This window comes from Bos mutus, chromosome 5 (assembly GCF_027580195.1).
Source record: "Bos mutus isolate GX-2022 chromosome 5, NWIPB_WYAK_1.1, whole genome shotgun sequence".
NCBI lineage: Eukaryota > Metazoa > Chordata > Mammalia > Artiodactyla > Bovidae > Bos > Bos mutus.
This window is the reverse complement of record NC_091621.1, coordinates 41535950-41558327: the sequence shown is the minus strand read 5'-3', so window position 1 is coordinate 41558327 and position 22378 is coordinate 41535950. Positions and strand designations below refer to the sequence as shown.

At 48.7% G+C, this 22378-nt stretch overlaps 1 protein-coding gene across 1 annotated transcript; it reads left to right on the top strand.

Annotated features, from left to right (window-relative positions):
* Positions 1 to 12166: 12166 nt before the first annotated feature.
* Positions 12167 to 19090, top strand: RND1 (Rho family GTPase 1). Its single transcript, XM_005896376.2, has 5 exons — positions 12167 to 12368; positions 13093 to 13180; positions 15749 to 15858; positions 16936 to 17070; positions 18018 to 19090. The coding sequence occupies exons 1-5, from the start codon at positions 12249 to 12251 to the stop codon at positions 18261 to 18263; spliced, it is 699 nt and encodes a 232-aa protein (XP_005896438.1). The 5' UTR covers positions 12167 to 12248; the 3' UTR covers positions 18264 to 19090.
* The last annotated feature ends 3288 nt before the right edge of the window (positions 19091 to 22378 follow it).

Genomic DNA, 22378 nt, shown 5'->3' with positions numbered 1-22378 from the left:
CAGGCTCCTCTGTCCATGGAATTCTCCAGGCAAGAATACTGGAGTGGGTAGCCATTCCCTTCTTCAGGCGATCTTCCCGACCCAGGGATTGACCACAAGTTTCCTGTATCACAGACAGATTCTTTACTATCTGAGCCACCAGGGAAGCCCCTGGTGGGATGGGATGGGGGTGGGAGCTAATTCAACACTGGCCCTACCATCTAATTGCTCTTTGAAACCCCTGGAATTGAATGTAAAATGTATATAAATTCTTATAAGCTGCAACTCTTGTTGTCTAGTCACTAAGTTGTGACCAACTCTTTGGCGACCCCATGGACTGTAGCCTGCCAGTCTCCTCTGTCCATGGGGTTTCCCAGACAAGAATACTGCAGTGAGTTGCCATTTCCTTCTCCAGGGGATCTTCCCAACCCAGGGATTGAACTCTCATCTCCTGTGTGCTTTCATCAACTCCACAAAGGGATCTGTGATCTCAAAAATTTCCCTACATCTGTCATTTGCTAGCTTGAGACCTTTGGCAAATTACTTAACCTCTCTGTGCCTCTAAGTCCTCATCTGTAGAGTAGGGTTCATAATTCTTACTTTGAAAGATGATGAACACTTGGTAAGGGGTTATTCTTGTTACAGTTATTATTACTATGAGAGGGGGCTAAATGGAGGACCCTACCCCTTATTCGTTCCACACCCACAGCCCCTCAAGATGACAGGTCAGCCCTCAGTAGAAGGCTTTCTTTCACCTCCTCCTCCCTCCTCCCTGTCCGCCCCACCCCAGACTGCTGGAAAGTGCTCCAGACTCTGATCGGAAGTTGGCAGCTTTCAGTAGCTCGTCATGAGGTGGAATTTCCAAGCTCCAGTAACCGAGTTATCCGGGTTCCTGAAATTCCTGACTCCGATTTCTCAGCTGTTGCTGTGACCACTTTTTCCCATTTCTGGTTAGGTTAGTTTGTGTGTGTGTGTGTGTGTGTTTCCTTTTCGCTGTATTTTTAGACTTCGGAAAAAATAAACACAGCTCACACACTAGCACCTTCCTGATCTTTTGGATCTTCATAGGCGTGGGGGTGAGGGCAATTCTTTCCATGACCGTGACCATTCTTCAACCCTGCCCCACCCCACCCATCCTTACCTTCTGTTGAGAATTTCCAGCCTTATCCCACCCATCTCGCATTACCGCCTCTCCCATCCCCTCAACACTGGTAAATGTTGATTGTAATGTGAACCTTCTGGGTCTTACATCCTTTCTATACTTTTGTCTTGTTTCCCTCTTGTTTTCCCACAGTGGGAAGCTTCCCCACTGTGGCATTCTTTTCCCTCCCTTCAGAAGAGCCACTCTATTTCTGTGGTTCAGGGCTCATCCCACTGTGACAGCACCTGATTCAAAGGAGGAGCTGGGGAGTCCAGTGAGTCTAGGAGCCCACACCCCACCAATTAGGTTTAGGCTTCATCATCAATAAAATAGCACTTACCTAAGGCTCAGTGGGCTTCCCAGGTAAAGAACCTGACTGCCAATGCGGTAGACATTAGAGATGTGGGTTCGATCCCTGGGTTGGGAAGATCCTCTTGAGAAGGGAATGGCAATCCACTCCAGTATTCTTGCCTGGAGAATTCCATGGACAGAGGAGCCTGGCAGGCTACAGTCCATGGGGTCACAAAAGAGTCAGACACAACTGAGCGACTAAACAACCAGAGTTGTAGCGAGGTTGAAGTGAAATAATGCAAGGAGAGTGCTGAGCTCAGGTGCCTTGCAGGTGGCAAAGGCCTTAATAATGGACCTGAGGGTCCTCCAGGACGCAGGGCTGTTTCTCAGGCCTCTTTCATTCAACCCTGTCCCCTGCCCATCAGAGCCCTGAGCTGGACTCACTGCCGCCTGAAGACACAGGTGACGTCCAGAGGTGGCGCAGGAGAGGTGCCGGGGGAGGGCTCAGGGTTTTCTCTTGTGAAGGCAAGAGACAAGGATTTGGATTATCCAGTCTGGAGAAAACTGGAAGAGGGAAGGAGAGGCTTTTAATAATAATAACAGACTTCAGGGCTCTCTGTGTCACATTCTGTTTTCTCTCCCTCAGGGAAGAGGAAGTGCTGGGGTTGGAGCGTCTAGGAACTGGCGAGCAGAAGCATGTCCCAGCTGTGCATGAAACCCTGGCTCAAGAAATTCGAAATCTCTGCCAAGGCTCACAGAGGTTGCCTAAGGTCACAAGGCAGTCGGTGCTGGGCCCTGGACATGGACGCAGACCACGGCCCACTGAACGTGGGCCAAGGCTTTCAACCCACGCGCTGCGGCCAGAGGCCCGGAGGCCCAGGGGGTCAGATAGGTTGGCAAACCCAGTGGAGACTCCTGATTTGCTTAAGAGTCCCATCCCCAGGAAGTGGTGGAAAGAACACAAGGTAATGCAGTATTGCCACCCCCATTTCAGAAAAACCAAAGCTCAGTGAAAGATGGAGTAATTCACCCAGTTCACATAACTGGGAATGGCTGGCACCAGGATTCGAACCCGGGCCTCATGATCTGAGCACAGGTAGAGACCTGTGCGGCCTCTGGATGTGTGGAGTCTGGTTCTCAAGCTAGCGGGGCTGACTCCAGAGCGGAGATGCTAATGAAGTCCCATAGCACCTCTTGGACCCTTGGAGGACCGAGGACTGAGTGAGACAGTGCAGGTGGAGCCCAGCACACAGGACAGCCGTGGTGGCTCTCCTCTATGTCTGGCTGGCTTCGGGTCTGCCTTTCCACTATTTGCTCTGTGCCGGGGTTTATGCCCTTGGCCTTCACTAACCTGGAAGCAAATATCTGTCCTTCCTCCGTGTTTGTCCTCGTCAGTAAACAGGATTGTGGGTTAAGGGGTGACTGCCTGACCCTCGCAGTCCCACCCATGCCAGACTCTGGTTGTCTGGGGCGCATCCCCTGGCGTGCCCTGGAAGACTGGACTGGGGGTGAGCCGGGAGGCTCCCAGAGAGCAAGTCCAGCAAGTCATATTTTGTATAAGGATGCTGAGGTCCAAAGAGAGAGAGTCCGGGTCAGGGTCATTCCTTCCATCTGTCCACATTCACTGAGCCCCTGCTGGGTTCCAGATACTGTTCTAGACACTGGGGATATGGCAGGAAATGGTACTGAAAAGACCCCACCAAGAGGCAACGTAAGAGATGCAGGTTCGATTCCTGGGTCAGGAAGGTCCCCTGGAGGAGGGCATGGCAACCCACTCCAGTATTCTTGCCTGGGGAATCCCATGGACAGAGGAGCCTGGCGGGCTGCAGCCCATAGGCTCGAAAAGAGCTGGATGTGACTGCAGCGGCTCAGCAAGCACACGTTCGAGTCTGCCATACCAGAGTGGAGGAGAAAGACAACAAAAATAGGTACACAAAAAACACATGCCAGAAAAAGATCGTGGTGACCAATGCCAGAGAACATGAAAGGGAATTGTCAAGTGGTTACTTCAGTCAAGGTGAGTTCTCTGGGCAGATGACACTAAAACCCCAGATCTAAGGGATGAAGGGATACCAGTGGGGACCATCAAGGAGCAGGGTGCTCCGGAAGATGGAATGCAGCTAAAGGTTCCCAGGTACAAGCAGAGTACATGGTACTTGGTAAAGGTGACTGTTTGGGGAACTTTAATGTTCTTTTTTTTTTTCCCCCAGGAACTTTAATTTCATAGGGAGCTGTCATGCTGGGGGAAGTCTAAGGGAGGAAAGGCACTCAGGAACATGGGAGTGAGCTTGGAAATGATGTGAAGGCTGAGCCACACATATTCCCTTTCCAGTTTCCCAGGTCCGGCCACTTCCTCATCCGCTAGTGTAGTATGAATGTGTGTGTGTGTGTGTGCGATAAATATATATTTATATGTAACTGTATGTGTAGATAAAGTGTGAATGTGTCTATGTTTTGGGCTGTGATGTAACGTGTTTCTTTTTTAAAAGTGTTTATTATTATTATTATTTATTTGGCTGTGCTGGATTTTAGTTGGGGCTTCCCTGGTGGCTCAGGTGGTAAAGAATCTGCTTGCAATGCAGGAGACCCCGGTTCGATCTCTGAGTTGGGAAGATCCCGTTAGTTGTGGTATATGGTGTTTTCAATTTTCGCTGCAGCAGGCAAACTCTTAGTTGAAGCACGTGGGATCTAGTTCCCTGACCAGGGATTGAACCCATGTCCCCTGCATTGGGAACATGGACTCTTAGCCACTGGACCACCAGAAAAATTCCTGTAACAGATTTCTGACTATGACATGTGATAGAAAATTTGAGAGCCCTGATTGGAGGAAGCAAAGGTTCAGCATGGCTGGAGCACAGTGGGAGAGGGGAAGAATACAAGGGCAAGACAGGTCATGTATGGTTCTGAAAGCAACTGGATGTTATTCAAAATGAACCTGACCCCATAAGACTTAAGCAGAGACTGGACATGACCCATGTAGTTTCTTGGTTTTGTTTTTAATCTTGCCTTTTAGAAATAGATAAACTGAATCTCCTTATAGTTACTTTTCCACCAAAACAGATTTGCCTTGCTTTTGCTGGCAAGAAATCGGGTTGGGGGGAGGCAGAGGAAAGTTATACTTCTGTCCACCTTGCCAGATCAAGAAGGACCTCCTGGAAGGACCCAGGAGAGGGGGCACACAAAGATCCCCGGAAGGCTGTAATGAAGGGTTGCAGAAGGAGGCCCAGAGGAGGGCGGGGGAGTTGCTACACTAGCGGATGAGGAAGTGGCTGGACCTGGGAAACTGGAAAGGGGATATGTGTGGCTCAGCGTTCTCATCGCTTCCCGGCTCACTCCCATGTTCCTGAGTGCCTCTCCTTCCTTAGACTTCCCCCAGCATGATGGCCCCTAGCACCTTGGCCCTGACCAAGCCTTGGTGGTGGCAAAAGAAGGCAGGAAGCCCTACCTGCTGCGGTCTTACCAGGGTCCTCTGATCCAGGTACCTGTTTCAGGAATGGTGGCTACACTCTGGCCACACACTGCTCCTCTGTCCCCCACTTCCAGCCCACAGCTCAGTCCAGACCAGGCAGAACAAGGTTTCCCCAGGACCACTGTCTTTACTGGGTCCCTGTTTCCCTTCCTGCCCCATCCTCAGCCATCTTTTCCCTCCTAATTCTTAGTCTAGTTCAGGTAGCTTTTATTTCTGTCTCTTCCTGTATAGGCCTTTATACACACACACACACACACACACACACACACATGCATTCACTGGTCCTCTTTTTCCATCTCTTGCTTCCACATCATCCCAATTCCCTAGATCATTCCCTACATACTACCAACCTCTCAGCATCTTATTCTTACTTTAACCATAGCTCAATGCTACTTCCTCTAGGAAGTTTTCCAAGAAAATTCTCCATTTTCCTTTTGTTTCTGCTTCTAATCGCTCACTAGACTCATACAACACTCAGCTCTCGGGAAGAGGAGCAGAAGAGCCCAAGAAAGAGAAAAGCTGCAGGAGTGGGCCTGGCCTTCACAACTAATCTTTGGTTTTCTCCTATGGAATATAACACTTTCACAGAATATCAACATCAAGCAAGGCTATCTAATGACCTAAATAGATCAAGAACAAGACCTCGCTGTAGTCACATCCAAACACAGACAAAAACAAGAAATTGTCCAACCCATAAAAATGAACAAACATCCCCCTGTTCTAGCTCATACGAGTGGCTGATGCTCCTTTACCAGTCACAGCGTTAGTCTTGCTTCATTCTTATTTACTAAGGTACCACTATGGTTTAGAACTGAGAAGGTAGGGACTTCCCTGGCGGTCCAGAGGTTAAGACTCTGTGCTTCCACTGCAGGGGGTATGAATTAGGTCCCCGCTTGGGGAACTAATATCCTCCATGCCAGTGCGGCACAGCCAAAAAAATAGAACTCAAAAAAAAAAAAAAATGGTACCCAATTGTAGAATCCACCAGCTTCCTGACAACCTCTAACCCAGGGCAACCTTGCTTCCCTGCTGCTACTGCTGCTGCTGCTAAGTCACTTCAGTTGTGTCTGACTCTGTGCGACCCCGTAGACGGCAGCCCACCAGGCTCCCCTATTCCTGGGATTCTCCAGGCAAGAACACTGGAGTGGGTTGCCATTTCCTTCTCCAATGCATGAAAGTGAAAAGTGAAAGTGAAGTCGCTCAGTCGAGTCCGACTCTTCGGACCCCATGGACTGCAGCCTACCAGGCTCCTCCGTCCATGGGATTCTCCAGGCAAGAGTACTGGAGTGGGGTGCCATTGCCTTCTCTGCTGCTTCCCTGACCTCTCCCCAAATCTGCAAATTTAAGTCCAAATCCTAAGCCTTTTCCTGGATGCCCCACAGTTGGTGTGTGGTCTTCTCCTTGATGAAATGAGTTCACAAACCCAATTCTGTTTGACTGTAAGTGTCTGCTGGTAGTCTTCGGCTGGAGGGCACTGACAATCAAGAAAAAACATACAAGTATACTTGTGCGTATTTTTTAAAACTCTGAACTCCTACGTTTTGGTTTTTAAGTGTATTTTATGATATTTTAGTACCACGTTCCCTTTCCTAATTATGTTCTCAGGCAAACTGCCCCACCCCCTGAATCATCTGCTTCAGCTGGTTACATTGATTCTTCAGTCCTTGGGCGAGCTGAGAATTTTCCTGCATCTCTCCTCTCCAGTATTTTTTAAAAAAATAATGTTGTCTGTTTATGTATTTGACCACCTTGGGTCTTAGTTGCAGCTCTCGGTAGCACTTGCTTCAGTAGTCACAGTGCTCTGGTTTAGTTGCTTCACAGCATATGGGTATGTTAGTTTCCAGAGCAGGGATTGAACCCACATCCCCTGCATTGTCAGGAGGACTCTTAACCACTGGAGCAGGGAAGTCTTGCCGTCTCCAGTCTTGTATTAAAATTGAGGCCCAGGAGAAACCACTCTCTTAGATCAGGCTTCCAAGATCACCTAACCAGATCTGACCTCTCCCTTCTCAGCACTCCTACTGCGCTTGTTTCAGTTACCTGCCAGGCTCTTGTTTTATCTCCTCCTCATAAGCTGTAAACTCCATGAAGATGGGGACTGAGTCTTAAAATCTTGTTTAGCACTCTAGTGAGTGCTCCAGCTAAAAGGCCCCGTCAAAGGGTCAGGTATTCCCATGGCTAGGAGCCAGAGATCCCTGAGATCATGAGAAGTTATGGTTTAGAACTGAGAAGTGGAGCGCCTGAGTTGTATTAAGGAGGGGTGAGTGGGCCTTGCCTTCTAGACTCCTGGGGGACACAGGTGGCAGTGTCCCTGGGAGCTCTTTGTAAGGATCCCTAGGGCAGAGAAAGTCCTGGGTTTGTGTACTCTGTGCTAAGAGTCAGAGTGGATTTGAATTTGCTACCACCCTGAACACCTTGGTGTGTTACATCACTGTCCTAGATAAGGACCTTATCAGAGTAATCAGAGTCAAAAAAAGATAGGACAGCCCTGAGCTTTGAAGGTGTGGTACACACACACACACACACACACACAAACACATACACACACACGCATGCACACGATATCCAGGCTAGTGGCTTTTAAATTGTGTTCCCTGGAGTTTGTCCCCTAGAAGTACCCTGGGAGGCTGAGTGAGTCCCATCCCAAGTCCCTAATTCTGATTTAACCACTGAAGTTTTGTTTTTCATCTTTTTGTGTTTGGGGATACTGCATGAGATGTAATTTGTAAAAGTGTTTAATGTATGTTAACAATACCATGGAGATGCAATCAGCAAAATCCAGAATATGGAAGACACTGTAGAATAAACAATGTGGTTTCTTCATCAGGTAAACTATAGGGGAAAAAAAGGAAATGGAACCTATGAAATAAAAGATGCTTAAGAGCCATACCAATGAAATTCAGTGAGTGGACTTTGTTTAGATTCCAATGTAACTAAATCAATGAATGACACAATTGGGGAAATTTTAGCACTGACTGACTATTTGGTGATTTTTAAGGAATTATTTATTTTTAGTGGGAATAATGGTATTTTGATTATGTTTATGAAGAATCTTTTTATTTTTCAGATAAGTACTGAAATCTCTATGGATTAAATGATATGACATCCAAAATTTGTTTTACAGTTGTCCAGTGAGGAGGTGTACGGGGAGAAGCTGGATGGGGTAGAGATGTAGGGTTGTGAGGATGATTGTTGGAGCTGGGTGATGGTTACAGATGGGTTCGTTGTATTTTGTATTTCTTTAAATGTTTGAACATCTCCACACAATAAGTTTTTTTTTTAAGGAAAAAAAAACAAGTTAAAGGAGATTGTAAAGAAAATTTGAAATTATAAACTTACTTATTTATTTTTTAAGTAACCGCTTTGGACTTCCCTGGTGGCTCAGTGGTAAAGAATCTACCTGCCAATGCAGGAGACATGGTTCCAGCCCCGGTCTGGAAAGATCCTACATGCCGAGGAGCAGCTGAGCCCGTGACCACAACTACCGAGCCTGTGCTCTAGAGCCCGTGCTCTGACACGAGGGAAGCCACTGCAATAAGAAGCCTGCTCATCGCAACTAGAGAGCAGCCCGCACAGCAACAGAGACCCAGCACAGCCAAAAATAAATAAATAAATAAAATGTCAGAAAAAGTAACAGCTTTATCAAGATTTAATTCACATACCATACAACTCACCAATTTAAACAATTCAGTGGTTTTTAGTATATTCACAGAGTTGTACAACCATCACCATAATCAAGTTTAGAAGAGTTTTGTCACCTCAGAAAGAAACCTCACACCTATTGGCAGACATTCTACATTCCCCCACAGGTTTTACAGCCCTGCTGCTGCTGCGTCGCTTCAGTCGTGTCCGACTCTGCGACCCCATAGACAGTAGCCAACCAGGCTTCCCGTCCCTGGGATTCTCCAGGCAAGAACACTGGAGTGGGCTGCCATTTCCTTCTCCAAGCCCTAGACAACTACTAATCTCCTTTCTGTGTCTTTGGATTTGTTTTGGATGCTTCATACAAGTGAAATCATATAATATATGGCCTTTTGTGACTAGCTTCTTTTACCTTAGGATAATGTTTTCAAGTATAACCTTGTTTTAAATTTTCCTGCTCTTATAGGAGGGCTTCCTTGGTGGTTCAGTGGTAAAGAATCTGCCTGCCAATGCAGGAGACCTGGATTTGAGTCTTGGGTCAGGAAGATCCCCTGGAGAAGGGAATGGCAACCCACTCTAATATTCTTGCCTAGAGAGTTCCACAGACAGAGGAGCCTGGCGGGCTACAGTCCACATGGTTGCAAAGAGTCGGTCTTATAGGAAAAAACAACATTATACAATTATTACTCTGGCTTTGGATTTTTAAATAAAGATACATGGAAGAGGTTTAAACAAACTTGGGGGAGGTAGTCTAACTGCTAAAAAAAAAAAAAAAAAAGGCTAAAAACCCCTTCGTTAGTCCAAACCTTTCACCTTACATTCAAGGAATTAGGGGCCCAGAGAGACTAACCCAAACACACATAGTTTGTTAAGGACAGAGCTGGTCCAACATCTAGACCAGCTGAATTTTGGTTCCATCCTCCTTTCATGTTGCCACACTGCCTTCTGAACACACACACCCCCCACATGTCCCACCATAATTCATAAACATGTGACCCACAAAATATCTTCGGAGACACATCTTGACAAGGTGAAGGGACCTAGAGAAGAAGTCTGGAGAGCTCTCCCTTCTGCTCAAGGTCAGTTTTACTTCAGCCCTGATCCCCAGGAGGCCCCATCATGGGGGCTGCTCCGTCTCACGGCTCAGGCTTTCTGCTTTCCTCTCCTGAAATGCAACTGCTCAGGGAAGAAGCAGTGTTAGCACCAGTTCCCCGAATTTCTACCTCAGTGGACCTCAGGAGTGGCAATCTTGTTAGAAGTTAGAGGAAGTTGTTTGCATAGCAAGAACAGTTTTTACTTATTTGAATATTATTTGGAGTGCCTCGGGAGGGGGTCCGTGTAGGGGCAGGCTGGGAGAGAACATGGGGAGAGAGAGGGCTAAAGCCTTTGGGGCTGCCATTGGAGGGAACCCAGTTAAGGGTTAAGAGGCTGTATGGGAACCCCACTGGTGCTTCCAGAACTGAGTTCCGATGAGACGGAGGGAGGGAGACACCAGGAAAAAGTCATGCTGAGGGAGAGGACTCCAGGCTGAGGCAGTCTGTGATCTTACAGCTGTTCCTGGAACACTCCCAAACCATGTTTATGGGCAGCTCAGAGAGGCTGTCAGGCTGCTGCAAAAGGGCAGAAAGAGGACAAATTCTATAGACAGAACATTATCTTAGGGCTGAGGATGAGACCTGGGGAATGGTAGGGGAAAAGAAGCTTCCAGAGAGCCTGCCTGGGAGAGGAGGGTAACCAGCCAATGGTATCACCCGGTAACTGTCTTTCTACCCTGGAGATTCCCTGAAGTGATCCCTGATCCCTGGAAGGGGGGCCTTAGGGCAGAGGACAATGCAGGACTTAGCCCCAGGACCCTCAGCCAGGCAACTTGGACTAGACGCAGGAGACCTAGTTTTGATCCCTAGGTGGGGAAGATCCCCTGGAGAAGGGAGTACTACCAACCCCAGTATTCTTACCTGGGAATTCCATGGACAGAAGAGCCTGTCTGGCTACAGTCCGTGGAGTCTGGGAGGTCCCAAAGAGTTGGACACAACTGATTGACCACCTCTGTTGGGGCTTCCCAGGTGGTGCTAGTGATAAAGAAGCCGCCTGCCAATGCAGGAGACATAAGAGATGCAGTTTCAATCCCTAGGTCAGGAAGATCCCCTAGAGGAAGGCATGGCAGCCCACTCCAGTGTTCTTGCTTGGAGAATGCTATGGACAGAGGAGTTTGGTGGGCTACAGTCCACAGTATTGCAAAGAGTCAGGCGCTGAAGACTGAAGCTACTTAGCATGCACGCACATTGATTAGGCCACAGTCTCAAAATACTCTCCATTCTCCTGTCTATAGAGGGCGTTGGCAATCCTGTCCCTTTGGGACCAGGGAAGATTTTAAACATCGTATGTAACAGGGAACACACCCCCCTCCCTGCCCCAGTGGGGTAGCAGTGATGGCAAGTCAGAGTAAAGCTCAAAGGGAATACGGCTCAGCCTGTGCTCCAGAGGCACTGGGCTTCACAAGATGAAGGGACCTAGAGAAAAAGTCTGGAGTGCTCCGCTTTTGCCCAGGGTCAGTCTCACTTCAATCCCTGATCCCCCAGGAGGCCTGATCTAGACTGTTTAGGTTCCTGAATAATCAGTAGGTTATTCAAGCTGGTTCTGTCTAGTGGAGAGGCGGTAACATGAAGGGCTCTCAGGGCCAAGGGCTGGCAGGCAGTTACGTAGCTCATCTCAACCTCATTTTGCCCTTCAGCTTCCGAATCCCAAAGTCCCAGGCCCATTCTTCCAGTCTGGACTTCAACCAGCTGACACACGCAGTACAGCAGCGTCAGTAGGTGTCAACCTGAAACTGGACCTGTGCCTGATTCATCCAGGAAGCTGAACCCAAGAGGTAGAACAAACACCCCTAAAGCAGCTCCTGCTAGGCCTGGGGTGAGAGGTTGTCTGGCCAAACAGACAGCAACTTTGTTTGTTTTGCCCTCTTCATACCCCTCCCCACTTGCCAGACTCCCTCATTCCTTTCTCTGTGCCCATCTCTGGGTCACAAGCTCTGTGGGTTTTTTCCAGATGACGCAAGAAGGTTGTTTAATTTATGTACTTTTTAGTGAAGGTGATTTCTGAGGAAGAGACTTGGGTGTTGAAAGGGGTCCAACCGAGTTGATAAGGGGGTCCAGCAGGAGCTTCTGTGAAGAGAAGCCAGAAGTGGGAAGTGGTCCGAGTGGGGATTGGATGGAACAAAGGGGTCAGAGATTTCTGGGACCACCCCTTCCCCAGGGAAGTGCCACCAGTCCTCAATTTAGGCAAGTCCTGTTCTCCTGGGACAATTCCAGCTTGACTTCACTATCCACATTCTTGGCTAGTTTGTTGTTTTTGACACTAATTGGTGGACACTCAAGACCATTAAAGTTTGGTTGATTTCCCCCCACCCCAATCCCGATAGAAACGCAAAACAACGTGGGAATTCCCTTTCAGAGGAAGCAAGAAACGGTGCAGCTTTAAGAGAAAGGGAAGGGAAGAAGAGGGTTCTGACTCAGATCCTCCTGCCATTGGCTGCTAGAGGGGATCCCACTTCAGGGATTGGCTGTGACAGAGTCCGCCTTCTCTTGTGATTGGCTCAGCCAGGGCAATATAAGGTGGCCGTACTGGCCTCTTTCTCAGTTGGAGAGAGGCAGGGAATCCGGGTGGTAGTGTGCTGAGACGCACCTGGCATAACCCTCTCCGAGTCCAGCTCCCGCGGAGGCTGCAGCCATGAAGGAGAGACGGGCCCCCCAGCCAGTCGTGGCCAGATGTAAGCTCGTTCTGGTGGGGGATGTGCAATGTGGGAAGACAGCAATGTTACAGGTGTTGGCGAAGGACTGCTATCCCGAGGTGAGTTGCTCGCCCGCCCGCTGGCCACCTTTCCTCTTGACCGCCTGCTGCTGCGGGTAGATTCCCACCTGCCCAGGGGAGCTGTTTCATCCCACCCCACCATCCCCATCCTCAGCCGCCTTCTGGCTGGAGGACCGCCCTGCCTTAGCTTCCCCTGAGACCTGTTCCACTTCTGCCGCCCAGCTGGCTCCTCCTCACCTCTTCACCCATAGGTCCCTGATCAAATCCCCTCCTACCTCTCTCCATCCTGGAGTCTGCTTTTGGGAGAGGGAACTGGAGGCATTTGAGAGTCAGGGGTTTCTTCTTGACGTAACACCTGCCGTCCCTTCACCCATTCTGTGCGCTTGTCCCCAGGCAGGCTTCTGCCGCCCTGCTGGTCCCAGGGACCTGTGGGGAGAAAAAGAGCTAGAATTGATTTGTGGCTCTGAAATTTGAAGACAGGCAAATCTGGGGACAAGAGGAATCCGTGTGTGTGGTGTCTGTCTGTCTGTCTGTCTGTCTGTGGTGTCTCCCTGACCGACAATGGGGAGATTGTCCCTGGCAGGAAGTCTTTTACATTTCTCACTTTGATGGAGCAAAGTGCCTGAGCCTCTACACCCATCTCTCCTGTCCCATGTGGTCCCTCCTGCCCCAGGTATCCTCTCCTTTCCTGCCATGTTAGTGTCTCACTAGGGTGAGCGGCTTTGGTACGTCCAAGGTGTGAATAGTTCCTCTCTTTTCACAGACTTACGTGCCCACTGTGTTTGAGAATTACACAGCCTGCTTGGAGACAGAGGAACAGAGAGTGGAGCTCAGTCTCTGGGACACTTCAGGTAAGACTGCTGGCCCCAAGTGCCCCTTTCCCACCCCCACTGGTCTGTTGCAGTTGCTGTCTCTTAGAAATTGTTTTTCTCTCTGACGGGGAGAAGGAGTATGGTGCTTGCCTGTAAACTGAAAGAAAGAGACCTGAAGATTCTTTGGTGGGGGTGGGGCTTGGCTAACTCAGTTGGCTCATCCAGGGGTGCAGAATGGATGAACCCCAGAAGCTATCACTTTTCTTGGTCTGGCTCCATCCTTTAGAGAGCTGGAATGGGGAGGTGAATGGACCCCAGAAGACTACTGGAGGAGGCAGTTAGGGCTTCTGCATTTCCACACTCTGCCATCCAACACACGCACTCACAGCCTTTACTGCCCCAGAGCAAAGCCAAAGAAAAGGCAGGAGGCAGTGGTGGTTGTGGCAGGGAGACAAGTCTGTTTGGGGGGAAATGTTGCTCCTGACTCAGTTTTCTCTTCTGCATTTCATCTCTGGCCACTGCTGCCTGCCTGCCTGCCGCAGCTCAGCCCCACTGTCATACCTCTGCGGCTGAGGGATGAAGCGATGCATCGTCAGTGTTTTGGAGGGTGGGGGCTCAATATGGGTCATGGTCATGTTGTACATAGCAGGGGGGTGTTGGCTCTGACTAGGCTGAGGTAGAAGATGCTCTATCTTTCTGGAATGTGGAAAGCAATGTTTTAAGTCTCTCATCCCTAAACCTTCAGTGCTAGGCTATCCTTTGCTTTTCACTCTGACCCCCTTTCCATTATCTCTTTACCCCAGCCCTTTTAAAATAGACTGAGCTCAGAATCATAATTAAGGACTGAAAGCCAGAAATATGAGAAAGAAAATAAAATCCATTTCTCTTCAAAAATGCTGAGTTTAAAGAGGAACTATAAATCACTAGGGGTTTCCTGTTACATATAAATATGCCATCCTACTCCTCCAAAGATCTATTATTCCCATCATCCAATTTTGAGGATTGGAAAGACTGGAGGTAGGATATGGGTAATCAGAAAATGAGACACCCCCTTGCTCCCCACTCCCCAAACCAGGACAGAAATTCCTCCACCTGATATGCTTCCCTCTGTTGCAGTTCCAGGGGTTGGGAGCCAGGATTCTGATTATCCGGACTGTGCTATGCTGGCTGGATTGAGCTGGAATGCAGCTTGGCTGCATGATATATGGTTTTTCATCTGCTGTACTCTGCCCACCTCTCAATCTTCCCAGAATCTTCCTGCAGCTCGTCTCTTTTCACTACCACCGCCCCCAAAAAGCCCCTCCCCCTCTTCCCACAGTCAGAATGCAGTCCTTGAATCCCAGTTCAGATAATGGAAAATCAGCAAGGTGGTCTCTGTTCTCTGTGCCGCATCCCCACCCCCCAAGTTCCAAAAGGATGCCGGCTGTCCTTCAGCTTCAAACTCCCTCTTTCAAATGAGATGCCCGTAAGGAAGGAGGAATGGCAGGGGTGTGTGGGATGGGGCTTCCCAGCACTGGGGCCATTATTCACTTGCTGGTCTTAGAGGAGGGGGATCGCTTAGAGCCAGAAAGGAGGCCTCCTCTCCTCCTTCCCCAGTGCTGCAGTGTTCCTTTTGCCCAGTGATACTGTGATGAGACCCCACTTTATCCCTCAGAGAGGGATGGGGGCTGATTACTGAAGGAGCAGGCAGTTATCCCAACTCCCCTCTACTCCCTTTTTTTGAACCACCACCCCCCTGCCTCAGCTTGGATTCCCCCCAGTTTCCATGGCGATTGCGGTTCAGGGAGAGGGGCTGCTTGCTATTCTGAGCACGGATTGTCTGGGTTCCAAAGCTGCTACTGTTCCTTCTCCAGGGTGGAGGGGGGCAGGTTCAACCCCCAGCCTTCTCCCACATTGCACCACCTGGGTCTGCACTGCCTACTCCCCTCCCAGCCATGGACCCTTATTCGAGAGCCTCTAAATCCCAGCTGTTGGTGCTGCTGTCTTTGAGAATGCCTCCCTGAGATCTTGGGACAGGGGGCTGCAGCTTTCCTTTTGCTCTTTCCAGTGTAAGCTGATTTGGGTGGGAGGACCAGTGGGACCCTGAATTCCTGATGCTCTCCCTCCCCTGCCTGCCTCCTAGAGTTCTGACCCCATGGCAAAGAAGCAGGGCAGCCAGTTATATAACAGGCAGATGTGTTTCTTCACTGGGGAGATCCTGAAGCAGAAGCCAGGAGCAGAGGTTAGACAGCAGGCAGACTCTAGAAAAGAGACCTTAAACAAGGCCTGATCTCTCTGCACGAGTAGGAGCCGCTTCCCCAGGGACTCGGAAAACTGGTGGACCTTCAATGAAGCCCACTGTAGGAGACCCAGACAGGGCCCGATTATACTTCACCTTCCTTTTATTTTGCCCCTTTCCCTTTTTCAGGATTAAGGAAGATGACCTTGCACTGTCTCTTGGCAGGTGGTCAGGTCCCAAGCTTCCCATTGCAGCACGTTCCCCTGGGAGATAGGTGGGGCCCTCTCCCTTAAGGGACCAAGCGTGGTGTCCCAGTGCTCTTTGGGTTTAGGCCTCTAGGGGAGGGAAAGTGCCATGATTTACCATCAGCTCTCTCTTCCCGCTACCAGGGTCTCCCTACTATGACAATGTCCGTCCACTCTGCTACAGTGACTCAGACGCAGTATTACTGTGCTTTGATATCAGCCGTCCAGAGACTGTGGACAGTGCACTCAAGAAGGTAAGACTGAATGAATTCTACCATCTCTAGCTCAGCTGGAGAACAAAAAGGAATCTTGGGACCTTGTCATCTAACCCCTCTTGTGTAGGAAGAAATTGAGGCCAGGGAAGGAAGAGATTTGCCCGAGGCCACACCATTAGCTACAGTTCTGGGACCAGAGGGGCTTCCCAGGTGGTTCAGTGGTAAAGAATCCGCCTACCAACGCAGGGGCATGGGTTCAATTCCTGGATCAGGAAGATTCCCTGGAGGAGGACAGGGCAACCCACTCCAGTATTCTTGACTGGACAGTCCCACTGACACAGGAGCCTGGCAGGCTACAGTCCATGGGGTCACAAAGAGTTAGACACAACTTAGCGACTAAACACTGGAACTAAACCCAGATCTCCAGTCCCTCTTCATCCTGCCTTTGCCCCTATCCTGCACTGATCTGCCAGAGGCCCAGCAGGGGAGGGTGGTGCTGGAGACTCAGGAAGTGAGGGTTGAGAGTAGGGAACTTTCTGGTGATATGGTTTGAGGGTTGGAGAAGGGGCCTTTGGGTGGCAGCTTTACGGACCTTGATCCCAGGCCTTCTGGGACTTAGCCAGGCAGGCGTGAGCTGAACTGTTGGTAGGAAATGCCTCAGTCATGGTAGTAAGGTCTACCCATACTGAGGAGTCCCAGGAAGCCTTGTGTAACTAGCCCAGTTTCCCAGAAGACTCTGGGATTATCTCCTTCCCTTGGAAAGAGACTGGTTGGCTTCTTCTTGGCTTTCTGGACTTGTGCAGCCCTTTGGGTTGAGGGGGTGGACCCATGCCCCATATGCTTGGCGGAGAGTGAGAGATTTGTCCCTGTGCTCTCTTTGGAGACTGGGCCATTGAATTTGGGGACAGGCTCTTGGGTCAGCACTCCTGTGACCCCAAAGGCTGGGCAGGAAGATGATGTAATTAGTGCAGTGGCGATGCTGTGACTCACAGGGAGGGCTGGGCTGGGGATAAGCGGAATGGTGTATGTGATGTTGCCAACTGGGTTCCTCCGGGTGTCCGTCAGCCACTGACTGTCCTTCCTTCCTCCTTCCTATCTTCTTGTGCGGCTCTTCAGTGGAGGACGGAAATCCTTGACTATTGTCCCAGCACCCGTGTCTTGCTTATTGGTTGTAAGACCGACCTGAGAACAGACCTGAGCACTCTGATGGAGCTGTCACACCAGAAGCAGGCACCCATCTCTTATGAGCAGGTAGGTGTGTGTGTGTGTGCACGCGGGCCCATGTGTGGGCTGGGAGTTGAGCTGGGGAAGGCTACAGGAGAGGGCTTGGGAAATGGCTCTTGCTCACACTCTTTCACTATAGCAAGAGAGAATTGGTATTCTGGGGTGCCATCTGTAATCAGCAAACTAGTTACCTGGATGGAGGTAATGGATACCAATTTGCTCAGATTCATACTTCCCAGGTGGTGCTAGTGGTAAAGAACCTGCCTGCCAGTGCAGGAGACATAAGTGATATGGGTTCCATCTCTGAGTCAGGAAGATCCCCTGGAGGAGGGCATGGCTAACCCTCTCCAGTGTTCTTGCCTGGTGAACCCTGTGGACAGAGGAGCCTGGTGGGCTACAATCCAGAGTTGCACAGGGTTGGACACGTCTGAAGTGACTTAGCATGCACGCAGGCACATACTATAGTTTTTCAGGTGAGCCATTCCTGTGTGTGCCAGTGTTTCTCAAGTGGTTTTTTGTGTGTATGTGTGGACCACCTTCATTAGAATCACTAGAGGTGTTTGTTAGAATTCCTGACTCCTTATCTGCAGAGTCATTCTGGGAGAAAAGTATGGAGTTACATTATATATTAAGTCCCTGGATAATTTCTTATGCACATGGGAAGGTAAAGATCATTTCTTTAAACCAGTCTTTCACATTACAATCATCTGAGGAGTTCTTAAAAATACTAATTCCTAGGTCTACCCTCAAAAATTCCGATTTACTTGTTCTGGCATCAGTATGGTTTAAAAATGTTCCAGATGACTTTAAGGTGCAGTCAGGCTTCACTTTCAGAAAATAATCAATAGAGGGTGGTGGTGGGAGCCTGGCAGTTGGGTCCCTTGGAGCAGCCCTGGGGAGGACCACTACCCTGAGAAACCAGGGTTTCAGAGCCATTTTGGATCACTGCATGGATGACCTCACTCCCCCTGCAGGGCTGTGCCATTGCCAAGCAGCTGGGTGCAGAAATATACCTGGAAGGCTCGGCTTTCACGTCAGAGAAGAGTATCCACAGCATCTTCCGGACAGCATCCATGGTGTGTCTGAACAAACCCAGCCCAATGCCCCCGAAGAGCCCTGTCCGAAGCCTCTCCAAGCGACTTCTCCACCTCCCCAGCCGTTCTGAACTCATCTCTTCCACCTTCAAGAAGGAAAAGGCCAAAAGCTGTTCCATTATGTGAAGTGGGGGTTGGAGAGGGGAGACAACCTCCCACTTCCTCCCTTGGGTTGCAGAGGCACGGGGAGAGGGAGGAGGAGACAATTTAGGACTCTGGACATGAGATTTTCAGATGGCCACGGTGAGGGCTCGGAAGGAGACAGGAACGAGACAAGGAAAGAGCCAGGCCCGGCTTGAGGACCTGACACTGAGAAAGAACCATCACACCCCAAGCCAGGCACTAGGTGGTGGAGGGGGCGGCTGCCCCAGTGCCCTCTGCTCCAGTGGCAGAAAAGGTGTGGGGGTTTGGGGGGCATGCTGGCCTCACGGCTTTGGTTGGGGGCCTACAGGAGCCTCACTTCAGCATCATGCCTCTTCCACACAGCGTTTCCATGCAGGCCAGGGGATGGGAGGGGTCCCTGAGCCCTTCCCTTCCCCTCTGAGGAGGCTGCAGAGGAGTGGAGAGTGGGGAAGCCAAGAGGCAGCTCCCTTGGGAGCTCAGCCCAGGTGCTTCATAACTGGTAACTGAAATCAGAAGGCAGGAGCTGGTCAGAGCCACTGAGAAGGAAATCTCATCTTTGCATAGCCCATGCCTCATGGAGAGGTGACATCATACATTCGCATGCTTCTCACCTGAGTCCCCAGGGTCCAAGGGAGAAGCCCCAGACCCCCTTCTCTTGCAGTGTGGGGGTGGTGGTGCTGCAGGAGGCAGGGCTGGGTGGGAATCACCAGACTTTTTCTGCCCTTAGGGCAGTATAGCTGGCATTTGTTTTATAGACTCTTGTCTTTGGAATCGGGGGGAGGGGGGAGTGTTTCAATCTGTTATATGTTCTGTGTTTAAAGAAGAAAACCTATTTATTAATTAAATATATAAGACATACAAAGAAGTTGACTCCGTTTTCTTGGTTTCTTTCTTGGTTTCCTTTGGTCTCCGATACTGAGGAGAAAGTGGTGCTGGGGTCCTTTCTGTGCGTTGCAGAGGGGCTGCCTCCACTGTTCCCTGGCACCTCCAGCAAGGAACTGCTCCCTCTCCCCACATCCCTGCTTCATCCCTTTCCCCACCCATTTCCTGCTAATTGAGTGATGATCTCCTTACCTCTGGAGCAGGGTTTCTCAACCTGGGAACCAATGACATTTTGGAGTAGCTAATGCTTTGTGGTGGGGGCTCTCTTGTGCACAGGAGGATGTCTAACAACATCCCCGGCCTCTCCCTGCTAGGTGTGTATAGCACCCGAGTTGTCCCAGCCAAAAATGTCCCCTGCGTTGCAGGTAGACTCTTTACCATCTGAGTACCAGGGAAGCCCAAAATGTCTCCAGATGTTGCTAAATGTCTCCCAGGGCAAAGTCATTTGGGGTTGACAACCATTGCTCTAGAGAGTCTAGAGGAGAGAGACAAAATCCAGTGAAAGCATCAGATGGAGAGCCAACCGCACCCCTATAGAAAGTGGACAGGCTGAAGCCAAGGCTGGGAGGTTCCAAGGGTTCAGGTCTCCTCTGAATTCAAGGTGAGGTGATGCCTTTTGCTTTCTTGACCTTCTAATTCCAAGGCCTGTTGATGGCAGCTCAGGGGCCTTATCATCTCTTCTCTTCAGCTGCCTATAGCTCCTTTTTTCTAAGGTTCATACTGTACTGGAAATAAAAATTTACTGTGTATTGCGTACTTACTATGTGCTCAGCATTGTGCTGAGTGCTTTACCTTATCACATTTTTTTTGATTTAGTATTAAAAAAATCTTACGGTAGTTTATTTACAATGTTGTATTCCAGTGTACTGCAAGGTAATTCAGTTATATATTATTTTTCTTGTCCATTATGGTTTATCACAGGATATTAAATATAGTTCCCTGTGCTTTACAATAGGGCCTTGTTGTTTATCCATCCTATGTATAATAGCTTGTATATGCTGATCCCAAATTTACAATTCTTCCCCCTACATTATCACATTTCACCTCGTAAATGAAAATAACTAACATTTATTAAATGTTTACTATGGGTCAGGTGTGCTTATAAGTTCTTTATGTTACTTATTCTTGTGATAATCCTATGATGTACTAATGCCATTCTACAGACAGGAATACTGAGGTTCAGAGAGATTAATGTGCTCAAGGCCACACAGCTAGAAAGTGTTAGAACCTGGATACAAATCCAGGTAACCTGGCTGTAGAACATGCACTTAAAAAAATGAACCATTTAATTTTTTTTTATTAAAAAAAATTGAATGTCTTTAAATTCTTTAGTGCTGTGCAATTTTTAAGTTTCACACACATGATTTCAAATAATCCCATATTCTTCCCCCCACACCAATATTGCCCCTTCACTCTCCCCACTGGTAACCAGTAGTTTATTCTCTACAGAACATGGACTTTTTACTGGTCTGCTATCCTATGGTTGTAGTGGTGTTAGTTGCTCAGTTGTGTCTGACTCTTTGCGACCCCATGGACTATAGCCCGCCAGGCTTCCCTGTCCATGGGATTTTCCATGCAAGAATACTGGAGTGGGTTGCCATTCCCTTCTCCAGGGGATCTTCCAAACCCAGGGATTGAACCTGGGTCTCCTGCATTGCAGTCAGATTCTTAACTATCTAAGCCACCAGGGAAGCCCATGCTCTCCTATCCTGTGAGGCAAATGGTCTTATTATCCCTATTTTACAAATGAGGAAATAGAAAAGCCAGAGATGCCATGTAACTTGCACAAGATGGTACTCTAGTAAATAGTGGAGTCAGGATTTAAACCCAGTCTCAGTGTTAAACTAATTCCATGGGTCCTTTACTGCTAGCCATGTGGTACTGAAATAGGAGACTATACTTATGAACCCTAAAAGAATGTAGTCCCTTTGTCTCCATCTCCAAAGATGCATATTTGTGAAAGAGCTAGCAGGGTAGGACAAACCATGCAAGTATCCTTTAAAAAAAAAAATTTTTTTTTTTTTTTGGCTGCACTGCTAGGCATGTGGGGTCTTAATTCCCTGACCAGGGATAGAACCCCTGCCCTTTGCATTGGATATGGAGTCTTAACCACAGGACTGCCAGGGAAGTCCTGCAAGTATTCTTTAATAAACTCAATGTCTCACAAGTATCATAAGAAAGCTATGTGCAAGTACTAGGGAACTCTGCCTCTATGCACTTGGACAAGCTTAATCAGTTTTCTGGGCCTCAATTTATTGATCTTAAAGATGATTGAGAATGGTAGCCTGAACATGGGGACAGCATCTACGCTGAAGTTAAATGAACTTGGAATTGAATCCTGGCTTCATTCTTTGAACTATGTGGACTTCAAAGGTATAATTAATCTTTCTGGGCCACAAATCTCCTTATCACTAAAATGCAGATAATGCCCATCTTAAAGTGTTAGAACAAGTGAAGTAAGTAAAGTAATTAAGTATCCAGCACAGAGTTGGGCAGTAGAAGGTAACTTAGTAAAGAGCAGCGGCAGCTCTACCCCTTGGTCTGATTGTTAGTTCCAGTCTGTGAGTGGAGAGCCCTCCAGTGTTCACTGGGTGAATTACACCTAACTGATCTTGGACAACTTTTCCCTTCCCTTTTCTGAGGTCCAAGTGGCCAGATACTGTGGGACTTTGTGCAGTGAGGTTCTGAGTTTTAGGTTATTTGGGCTTACTCCAGGCTCTGCTTCAGCAGCACTGAACACATTCAGAGAGAAAAACCAGACCAAGAGCCATGTGGGATTGAAACCCAAAAGCTTGTGATGGGAAAAAAGGAAAGGAAGGAGACATTAGTTACTTCCTGGTCCATGGTGCTGCAAAGAGTCGGGCACGACTGAAGCGACTTAGCATGAACGCATCTATCAAAACCGTCCTAGAAGTTGTCAAGATTTTTGTTTTGGGGAGGAAGGGAGGTAGAATTATTAACCACAAGACCAAAGAGAAACAAAATGAAAGTACAGTTTTTGGGGAAAAAAAGCTCATTGGAGGACTGAAGAGAGGGAACTAGAGAGAGAAAGAATAAAAAGTATTAAGATAACCCAAACAACTGGCGAGATTCCAAAGAGCAAGAATGTGAAAAGGGCAGGTCCTATCTGGGATGTTTAGAAAACCAGATGCCACAGCCCGGAAGATACTGTCTTTCCAAGAGGTGCAATCCATTGTGTGAGCTCATTTCAAAATGTTCAAAATGTTGTAACAGTA

What these genes read in the sequence shown, in the direction of transcription:
- RND1 (XM_005896376.2), top strand. Translation starts at nt 12,249, where the DNA reads ATGAAGGAGAGACGGGCCCCCCAGCCAGTCGTGGCCAGATGTAAGCTC. An exon ending in CGAAGGACTGCTATCCCGAG is followed by an intron (nt 12,369 to 13,092) that starts GTGAGTTGCTCG and finishes CTCTTTTCACAG; the next exon opens with ACTTACGTGCCCACTGTGTT. An exon ending in TGGACAGTGCACTCAAGAAG is followed by an intron (nt 15,859 to 16,935) that starts GTAAGACTGAAT and finishes GCGGCTCTTCAG; the next exon opens with TGGAGGACGGAAATCCTTGA.